The 10,627-nt window shown below is 58.0% G+C and overlaps 1 protein-coding gene across 1 annotated transcript in view; it reads right to left on the bottom strand.

Annotated features, from left to right (window-relative positions):
- Positions 1-507: 507 nt before the first annotated feature.
- The window catches only part of ZBTB7B (zinc finger and BTB domain containing 7B), a 19,624-nt gene continuing 9,504 nt past the window's right edge, over positions 508-10,627 (bottom strand). The window contains exons 2-3 of the mRNA XM_006861519.1: positions 1,633-2,786; positions 508-1,250 (exon numbers count right to left, since the gene is read on the bottom strand). Coding sequence (XP_006861581.1) covers positions 785-1,250; positions 1,633-2,780 — 1,614 coding nt within the window. The 5' untranslated portion in view covers positions 2,781-2,786 and the 3' untranslated portion in view covers positions 508-784. The remainder of the gene's footprint in view (positions 1,251-1,632; positions 2,787-10,627) is intronic.

Here is a 10,627-nt window from a genome sequence, read left to right as displayed (position 1 = left end):
GGGAGAGAAGAGGGTAGGACGCAGTTCGGCCCGCCCTGCCCTCTGGCCCCGGGGAGGGAGCGGCGGGAACAAGACATTCCCTGCCCGGGGACGCGGGAGGGGAAGGGAGCAGAGCAGAGCGGCTCCCCTATCCGGGCGGGGCCCCTCCCGCTGCCCCCAGGGGCGGGCGAGCCAATCAGGCCACCCCGCCCCCTTCTTCTCCAGGACCCCATGACTCAGCGCTGGGAGCAGGGCGGAGGGGACTGGGATGGCTCCTTCCTTACAGGCCCAGTCCCCCCAGTCTTTCAAGCTCTACCTTGCTTTCCCATCTACCCTTCCTTCGCTGACCCCTTTTGCATAATTCACTGCCAGGAAACGGGAACAGAAACCAGGAAGGAGGGGTCTCGGAAGGGAGGGGCAGTCCTTTACCCCCTTACACAGCCAAAACCCCAAGGGGGCATGGGGTGGGGCAAGGCTTTGGTCCCAAGCCCCCCCACCCCTTAGAAACCCGCATAGCCGAAGAGGAACCCCACGAGTCAGAAATACATTATTGCTTCTACTCCCCAGGAGCAGCTGGGGACAGGAACCCCACCTTTACAATAGAGCTGTAAATATATACATATCATATATATCACTCCTTGGGGGAGCCTCAGCCCCAAAACCTTCTCAGCTTGGAACTGGACTGAGGGTTTGGAGGCATGGGGCTGATGCCTCTGGCCCCAGCTCTGTCTATCCTGCTTGCTTCCACTGCTTGGCATGGGTATCCCAGGCCTTGTGCTGCTCCATCCTGGCCATTTGTCCCTCTTTAAGAGGACTCCATGGCACCCTCAGCCTGGGGCGTGGTGGGTGTCCCCTCCTCCTCATCGTCTTCAGGGGGCCCTGGGGTGGAGACTGGGGGCGCAGTAGGGGCTGACTGCTCCCAAAATCGAGCCAAGGAAAGACGGAAGGTGTCCAGGTGACCATTGGAAAGGTCGAGACCAGCGGGGGATGGGGTGGCAGTGGAGGGTGGTGGGTAGTGGGGTGGTGCATCATCCTTGCGGCGCCGGCGGGTGCGCACCTCCAGGCAGTTCTGGCCCTTGAGGTGGCGCTGCAGGTGGTCCTCCTTGGCGAAAGCCTTGTGGCACAGGTGGCACTCATATGGCCGGTCCCCTGTGTGCAGGTGCATGTGGTTCTTGAGGTCGTAGCTGTGCAGGAAGCGGGCTGGGCAGTGCGGACAAGAGTAGGGGCGCTCTCCTGTGTGCTTCCGCATGTGGATCTTCAGCTTGTCATTCCTGGCACAGGCAAGGGTTTGGAGGTAAGGGGGTGTGTGTTCAGAATGGGTCCCCTGGCTTGTTCTGGCTTTGTCCCATTCTCCTCCCTTTCTATTTGCTTGCTGTTTGCCCCAGGATACCCTTGCTGACTTGCCCCCAGCTTAATGGCCCAGCCTTCACTGCACTCCAACTCCAGCCTAGACTTCTTAGGCACCAAATTATTCTCATTCCATACCCATCTCCCTTACTTTCTTCCTCCTCCTCTGCCTCCTGGTCTTCCTATTCTGATGTTTCTCCTCACTCCAGTACTTCCAGGACCACCTACTTCCAGACCCCAAGGATTATAACCTCTCACCACCCTCAACACGACCCTGGCTGAGTCTTTTCCCCACTGGGTGCTCACCGGGTGAAGCGGACGCCGCAGACCTCACAGGCAAAGGGCTTCTCACCCGTATGGGTCCTCATGTGGCGAGGCAATTTGCCAGCCCCGTGAATGATCTTGTGGCAGACGGGGCACTCCTGGGGCATCTGGGAGCGACGTTTGCGCACCAGTTTGTCCTGGCCGTCCAGGCCTGGTGTCAGGGTGTCCTGGTGCAAGGAGCTTAGGTAGGCCATCAGGTCAGGATCAATAGCATCCTCATCTGAGCCCAGCTCTTCTGGGGACAGTGGAGGCCCGCTGCCCTTTGTCAGCCCATAGGCTGGGGGATATACCAACTCTTCCTCTTCTTCCTCACCCTCATAACCCTCATAGCTCAGGGGCCCTTCAGGGGGTGAGGCAGTCCCTGCAGGAGGGCTGTAGCTATCCCCCAGCCCACTGCCACTACTGCCTACTCTGCCTGCCACCTCCTCTTCCTCGAAGGTCAAGGGATGGGTGGGCACTGCTGGCACCTCAGGCACCAGGTGGTTTGCCCGGGCTCCCTTGGTCTGCAGGAAAACTTTTCGGGGTTTGCGGCTGCGTCGGGCGACAGGCCGAGGTGGTGGTGGCGGTGGCGGGAGGGGTGCCTGTGGAGGACTGTCCTCACCGTTGGGCACTCCGGAGGCCGTGGCCGTGGCAAAAGCCTCTAAGTACTGACGGGCCCGCTCACAGTCGTCCTCATCAGGGCTGGGAGCTTCCAGCCCACTGCCCTGAAGAATCTCCATGCAAGCAGCGATGACGCATGGGATCTCCAGCAGCCGGGCAGCCTGGAGCACAGCCGGCATGTTGGCGCTGCTGGTGGTCAGTGTGGCCGTATAGGCAAACTCAAGCAGGGCACCCAGGGCCTCTGGCCCCACAAAGTCCAGTTCACACACACCAGTCCCCACTCCCCCGGGGGCCAGCCCGCTGCCCCCGGACCCCATGCCCACTCCGCCACCACCCTCAGTGAAGAGCTTCTTGAAGTAGTGACTGCAGGCAGCCAACACGGCCCGGTGGGTGCGGTACTCAAGACCCTGCGTCCGGATGGTGAGGTCGCATAGGTGGCCCAGCTGGCGCTGCTCATTGAGGCAGCTCAAGAGCTCACTGCTGTGATCTGGGAATGGAATCCCAATTAAGTCATCCTCAGGACTTCCCATCTTCTCCTGCAGGGACAAGCAGAGGAGGAGGGTAAGAACACACAGCTCTGCATGGGGCCTGGGGAAAGACTAATAAGGTCAGTAGACATTTATGGAGAGATGACTACGATGCCAACTCAGAGCAACCCTCTAGGACAGAGTAGAACTGCCTCCTAGGAATTTCTAGGCTGCAGTCTTTACTGGAGCAGATTGCTAGGTCTTTTCTCCCACGGAGCCACTGCTGACCTTTTGGTTAGCAGCCAAGAGCTTAGCCATCGAGCCACCAGAGTTCCTTTCTAAATGTTTCATACCCATCTAATCTTGTACTACCCTCTGCAGTTCTGTGAGTAATCCATTCCACTGAAAAGGAAATAGGTGAAATGAGTTTCCAAAGAAAGTGGCAGAACAGGGTTCAAACCCAAGCAGTTGCCTCTAGTCAGTGGTTCTATCATGCTTCCATAAATCTGTCTTCCTGGCCCTTTCCTAGAGACCCGTCTGCATCACCTGCCCCACCACCATCCCTCTGGAAGAATGTTGGACTGTGAGATAGGAAGATAGGTAGGTCTTGGTTCAGGCTTAATGAGGAATTGGGTGAAGGACTCTGGGTGGCTCTGGCAGCAGGCCTCAGTCATCTGAAAAGTTGGGTAACAGTCTAAGCAGTGGAACCTCACAGCCCACAAAAAAGCCAAGAGGAGAGTTCACATTCACATTGGACCAAGGTCTGCTCGAGGCCAGACACAAGTCAGCCTTTCTTTCACTCAAGCTGTCTCTCTGGAAAAGCCTTTGGCATACTCTAAAACACTTCGCTTCGAACAAGAGAAGGCCGCTTCCTAGCACCCTCCTCCTGTCTTTTCCCCAGCCACCAAAAGTTCATCTCTCTTTCTAGATCTCCCTTCTAGTAGAAACCAAACGGGAAACAAGGTTCCCAGCAGCCCCCCTTCACATCCTCCCCTCCCCCATGGGGCCAAGGAGCAGCCACCCTTTGCTGGGGTGCTGGCGCGGGTGCTTCCTGCCCCGCACAGATAAGCATCGCCCCAGCCCCCTCCCCCACTGCCAATAGGCCAAGTTCCACCCCTCCTCCTACCACCACCTCTCCCTCCCCATTCCTGGAAAGCCCCCCTCTCCAGCACGCAGAAGTCCATCATCCCACCCTCTTTGCCTTCCTCTCCAAGACCTTACCAGAAAAGGGACAGGGCAGCAGCAAACCCAAAATTGGGGTAGTGGGCAAGAAAACAGAGTCTAGCCTGAAAGTGGGGATATCTGCTTCAAATCCTGACTCTGCTACTATCTTGCTGAATGACCTTGGGCAAGTCACTTCTTGCTGCACTTCAGTTTCCTCAATTGTTCAAGAAGGGGGTGGGAGTGGAAGGCCCAAAGGCTCAGCCCTCCAGCCCTGACATTTGGTAGATTTGGAGCAACTGAAGACAGCGTTGGAGTGGAAAGAGCTGGGCTCTGAAATCAGCCAGGCCTGAATATAAAAACTCGCTTTGCCTTTGATTAGCTCTGTAATCTTAAAACAAGCGATTTAATCTTTGAGTATCTTTCCTCAAATAACACATGGAAGAATTTCACCTGATTCCTAGGATTGTGGTAAGGGTTAAATGAGACCACATATGGCACAAAACCTGACACATAGTCGATGCTTAAGGAAACATTATGATTTTCCTTCAACCCTATGACCCAGTAGGGGCCTGGGGTGGGGAGTGGGGGACAGATTCACTATACAGATAGCCTCTGCTGAGAAAGCTACTGGGGGACAGGTCTCCTTCCCTCAGTCTCTCCTCCCTCAAATCACCAAGGTAGCCAGGTAACTACCAGCTCAGTGACCTTGGATAAGTCACTTCCTTTCAGAGGAGGCCTGTTTCCTCAGCTGTAATATTAAAGGCAGGCCCAGTTAAGCAACTGATGGAGAAAGGCTTTTTTGGGGGGTGTGAGGGGTCAAGGGCTACACATTTGCTCATTAAGTACAGAGCTGCATTGTCTGTACCTTCCTGCCACTGCCAGGCCCTGTCTTTTGCATGGATGCCTGCATGAGCAGCACCCATGTGTCTGTTAGTGCTTGTAAGCCACACCTAAGTTCCCTTAGGTAGCCCACTCATTCCCACCCGGAGTCGCCGAACTGCTTCTCTCACCGGGGCCAAGCAGTCTGGGAGTTCCCCCAGATCCTCTGCCTGCACTGTGCATTTGGTCCAAGTGGTAAATGACCCAGGCCTTTCAAACAAACAAAAACTGGGTGGGTAGCAGCATCAATGGCTATTTGGGCAGTAGTGAGCACCCTTCTGAGCCTAAGCAGAAAGTGTCCCTCCTGAGTGACTAGCCTTCTAGTCCACTGGCAGAGTGCTGGGCACCCGCAGGCACGTGGCTCACCCTATCCTTCTCCCTCCTTTCCTTCTCACCCCACCCCACTTATGCCTGGGCTAAACCCGCCTCTTTTCTCCCACCCTAGGGCCAGTCTCTGTGGCAACTTGGTGTGGCGGGGGTGATGATTGGCTGACCCTGCTGTCAGGTCACAGGCTCAGGCTGGTTCAAGAAACTCACACAGGACTTGGGCGGCAAGGGTGGGTGTTTAACCCCTTAGGCCCAACTCCAATACCTCTGGCTAAGAGGTGGCTAGGAAGAAGGGGGAAGGGTGCAAAGCATAGGTGGTGGGAAGAGGCAGAAAGCACATGTGGGGAAGGGAGGGTGTTCACACAACTCTGCAGCTTCTGGGAAACACCCCCAGCCCTTACCTAGGGCCCTGGCACCCATGCCAACTTAGATGCCACCTGGAGCTGTGCTGGTGCCAACCAGGCCAAGGGGGCACTTCCAGCCCCATCATCCAGGAGGAGTGGGTGTGGTGAGGTCTCCCCTCCTTTCTGCTAGGGTGGGGCACTGGTGCCAGGGTGCCCACTCCACCTTGGGCACCCTTCCCACCTCTGCATCCCAGAGGGCCCAGCCCCCTGACGCCCCATGAGGGCGGCCTATCTCCACCCAGCCTGGCATGCCCCCTCTTGCTAAGACCTTGTGGGCATGGGCGTGTGTAGTGGTTGTGGGGGGGCAGCTGTACCAGGGAACCAGGTGAGGTCTGTTCGGTCTGTTTGCCTGGTAGGGGGAGAACTGGGGGCCCCGCCCCATCACTCCCCCCTTCCCTGCCACCCCCCCAGGCTCCCCTCACTGTCAGGCCTGCTAGACCGGCCAGGCCGGTGGGCAGCTCTCTTGAAACTGGGCCCTGAGTCAAGCCTGCCCCATCTTTGGTGGGGGTAAGATTTAGGGGTGAGACAAGTAGGGGGTACCCCTCAGTGCCCAATGGCACTTTCCAGGGTGTGCCCACCACCAGGAACCCAAAAGGCAGAAGGCACAGAGCCTGACTGGAAAGAGAAAGGTACTGGAACTGTTTCCAGGTGCTGACCTCAGGCAGAGGTCTGGTGCAGGGTTGGGGGGCATCCGGGCCAACACTGCTGGCTTGAGCCAGCTGAAGGGCAGGGAAAGGAGGCTCTGAATGGGGCAGCTGAGTAAAGCTGGCCCCCTCCCCCACCCTGGGATTAGGGGAGCCAGCGAGGCTTAGTGTGGGGGGCAGCAGGCGGAACCAGGATTAGTGGCAGAGAAAATAGATATGGGCTAGAGACACAGGCACACACCACCACAGTACCCCCTCCCCAGGCTAAAGTGAGTGCCCACACCTCTGGGCTCTGCTAGGGAGCTTGAGAGGGGGCCTGGTCAGGCTTCTCCCAAAGGAGCAGAAGGTGACATCCTCCAGCCTGGGGTGCTGGAGAGACCTGAGACTCTTCCCAAGGTTCCAGGATCCTTGCCAACCCCCCTCCTCCTTACTTCTTTCTCCTTTCTCTGTGCCCCCTCCCTCCGCCAGCCCCCACCCCAGCTCCAGCCTCAGGTTCTCTTCCTGTTTTTTTTTTTTGAGCTTAAGTTTGCACGAAGCCAGGGCTTTGGCCTGTGGCTGGACCAGGGGGGCAGGGGAATAGGAGACTCGTCCAAAGTCCTCAGGGACCCAGGAATCCTTGTTCCTTAGTGTCCTGCATACCTTCCCAGGTCCTTTGGAGCCCAGGGGCCAAAGCCATCTGGACCGCCTAGTTGGGGAGGCAGGGTGATGAGCTGAGCCACATCCCACTGGCGGGTTGGAGGGCTTTCGGACAAGAGGTCCTCTGCTCAGGGATGCCCTAGGCACTTATGGTCCCCTCCTCTCGGTACCCCAGCCCCCCAAGTTTATGCCTGCTTTCCCCATCCCCCATATGACGCTTCCCCCCCCTCCTAACCTCACCACCCCCAGCACTTACACTTCCTGGGGGGAGGTGGGGAAGAGAGACCGCAAGCCAGAAGGGGGAAGGAGGCAAGGGGAGTTGGCTGCTTCCCGGTGTTATGGGGGTTAAGTCTCTCCCCCGACCTCAAAATCCCTATGCTTGGCACTGGGGATCCTGAAATGAGGGAAAACTCAATGCTCCCCCATATCTTCTTTCCATGATACCAGCCCTAGCCCACAGCACCCCAGACTCCATCAAGGGAAAGATGAGAGAGGTAAAACATGGAGGAAAGAATGGGGACAGTTCCTTTCCCCCAGCCTTCTTCAGTTTTCTCCTCTCTACGTTTGAGGAGCCCCTCTTGCCCCTGAGTCTCAGCCATCCCTCCTTATACTCTTGACCCCTTTTCTGAGTCTTCTATGTCTGTCCCCTTACTACCTTCTCTGACTCTTGTCTTGCTGAACCCAAGACTTCTCTGCTGTCCTGCCTTTGGCCCTTGCCAGTCGTCTCCTCACCTTCGCTTTACCACATGTATATCCTTCAGGCCTCATCCTTGGGACCATCTCCCTGGACCTTCCTTTTCCCATTCCAGTTCTTGCTTTTCCTACTTCCTCCATTTCCACTCAGCCCCAAGCATCCCTTCTCTTTCCCCCAGGCATATGGAGGGAGTGGGGGCAGGTAAGAAAGAACAGAGGAATAAAATCACGAATCTGGGCCTGCTAAGGCATGGCCATGTTTAGGGCACCCATGCACACCTTTTGGATAAAACAAAAGGACCAAGTTTTGGGGGCCACTTGGAGAGGATGGATGGTGGAACGGGTGCAGTAAGAGCGGATGTGGAGTGGGGGTGGGGGGGACAACCTGTGCCTCTCTGCCCGTCAGAGTTTCCAGCCCTGGAGCTGATGGACTTTCCCCAGAGAGTGCCCCCCTTGGTTCACGCCACTTTCCACTTGGATAGACCCTGGCCATCAGGATTCCCAGCAGGGTCTACCTGGCAATGCCGGCTCCCTTCAGAACCTGAGGAGATCTTATAAGGTGCCAGGGTCTGCCCTGTGCCCACCCCCTCCCCCCAGCCCAGAGTCTCCAGCTGGGTAACCGAGCTGGCTGGTAACCCCACACCCTCCAAGCCGCCAACAGAAACCTGAGCCCCCCAGCCCCAGAGGACACCCCAGCCGGATCCCCGGAGCCCGGCTCCCTGCCAGTCTGTCCAACCTCCTGCAGGTCAATCACTAGTGCTTGTCAGCCCTTCTCTTGCCTCCTCTGGTGTTCTTGGGGTCCCATAGACTCTGAAGCTGCCCCACACTCCAGTTCCTCAGGCCCTCAGCCCCCCAAATGTCTCCATAGAAGTTTGGATACCTTCTTCCTAGCCCGTTTTTTCAGTCTCCTTCTGACCCCTGGCTAATTCTAGGCCTCCAAGCCTCCCCTGGGGCCTGACTTCCTAGGCCAGAGCAGGGCCTACTCACCTGAACGCCAAGGGGCCTTGCCGGCAACTCCTCCTGGCCCCTGGGGGGGGAGCAGGTTGGGAGGGGTGGGGGAGGTCTCAGATGGGGGGCAGGTAGGGTGGCTTGTTCCCCGCTCCAACTACCTCCTTCAAAGGGGCCGCCCACGACCTGGCCCAGCCCCTCCCCCCTACAGCCTTAACCCTCTGGGTGCTGGCCCCCCTCCCCCCAACTTGGAGGGAGGGGTTACAGGAGGATTGGCAGCGTGGGAGAGGGCCCAGAGTCTGTAGAGCCTCTGCCTATGATGCCCAAAGCCCCAGCTGTACCCACCCCCGCCTGTCCTTGCTCAGTCTAAAAGAGGAAAAAGGTGAAGAGTAGGAAAGGTAGGAGCTGGGACAGTCCAGGAGGACAGAGGTGAGGAGGAGCAATGGGAGAGGCTGCTGGAGGTGGGACCAGGAGAAGGAAGAAGGGAAGGGAGGGGACAAGAGGCGGCAGTGGCCAGGAGAGGGAGGAGGGGAACCCTGGACAGTCAGTGCCAAGGGTGACAGGTGCCCAGGTCCCAGCCCCTCAAGGCATATGGTATAAGGGACCACAAGGAGACTCTTCAGACCCCAGCAGGTCCCCCACCCCACTGTGAGCTGGCCGAATTTTCCCCACCCTGTACTGGGCTGGGGCCCTCAGGGGCTGGGCAAGGCGGCACCCCGCCCTCCCCATAGCCTCACCCCAAACCCACTCACATACCACAGTTCCTCGCCCAGGCGCCAGCCCCTGCCAACCAGGCCAGGGGGCAGCACCCGTGCCAGCCCCCAATGGCCAGGGGGACCAGGGGGACAGAGAGGCTTGAGGGGGGTGGACAGATGGGGGGAGCTGTGGGCACCGAAAGAGGAAGGAGCTGGGAGGGGGCATCTGCTGGGAAGCGCTTAGCCCCACCCCTTGCGCAAGTTGCTGACACCCTGGCCGGTTGGGTGGGACCCGCCTGGGCCTGAGGGGCAACTCAGGAGGGCTCTGAGCCCAGAGATGGGTGGGCCACAAAGTTCTACTGAAATAGCTCCTGGGGTCCCCATTCCTGGAACAAGGCGGGGGGCCCAGTGTCCCTCAGACACTAGGCCATCCGAAGTCCTGCTAGGCTAAGGGGGACCTCAGAAATGCCCCCTAAGTTACCCCCTCCCCTTTTCCCCCAACAGCTGCTGGCTCCATGCCGCTGGCCTGCTGCCCCTCACCAGCTCCCGGCCCGGTTGGCACCTACCCACCAGGATGCTGGCAACCCTGTCCTCCTCTCCCTTCTACCCCCCTGCTCCCAGCGCCCCATGCCAACTGTGGGCCTGGGGTGGGGGAGGGTTACCCCTTTGCCTTGGTGCCAGCTAGGCTGGCCCAGGCCCCCAGGCCCTGAAGATAAGGCCGAAGACCCTGTTCTCAAACTACCTCCTCCAGAGGCAGGGCACTGGTTAGGGCCCACAAAGAGCCCAGGAGGCTAAGGGCAGTGTGATGAACAGTTATTGGAATGGAGGTTTCCCTCCCCAGGTGGGGGCTGATGTCTCTCCCAGCCACCAGGCGCCAGCCTCCAGGCATTCTCCTTGCCCAAGCATTTGCTTGGGCACCAAAGTCCCTGCAATTCCTGAGAGCCCTAGTGCCCGCAGTCTGTGAGTGGGGTGGGGCTGCTCTCTGCCCTTTGATCCCCATAAAGGGAGGGAACCAGCCTAGAGGGCAGGGGGTAGGGAGGGAGTTCATGAGGCCCCTCTATTTCACTTCTGCCAGGGACAACAGGGCAAGGTGTAGGCATCACTTGGGTGGGGCTTTAAGGTAAGAATGGCCAGTCTCAGCAGCAAGAATGGATGCCAATCATTGGTAGGGTCCCTGCGTCACAGGGGAATGGAATGGCAAGAACAAGGTGGGGGGATACTGACGGTGCACATGTTCCAACCCATCCTAATTTTGACCTTTATCGCCATTCAGAAACAGTTCCACATTCAGCCAAATTGAGAACTCAAGGTGGACTACAACTCCCAGTGTGCACCACAACTGTTTTGCATATACCTTGGGAGTTGTAGTTCCCTTGAGAAGTCCTGTGCTTTTCTCCCTTAGAGCCTTGTTGAAGGGGTAGAAAAGGGTAATAAGACTTGGGTATGAATCTCTAAGGAAACTGTGTTTAAGAAGAGGCAAAAGAATAGGTGACCCATGGTGGGGGGAAAGGACCCCTGTT

Source organism: Chrysochloris asiatica, unplaced genomic scaffold (genome assembly GCF_000296735.1).
Source record: "Chrysochloris asiatica unplaced genomic scaffold, ChrAsi1.0 scaffold00042, whole genome shotgun sequence".
In the NCBI taxonomy this organism is placed as follows: domain Eukaryota; kingdom Metazoa; phylum Chordata; class Mammalia; order Afrosoricida; family Chrysochloridae; genus Chrysochloris; species Chrysochloris asiatica.
This window is presented reverse-complemented; position numbering and strand designations above follow the sequence as displayed.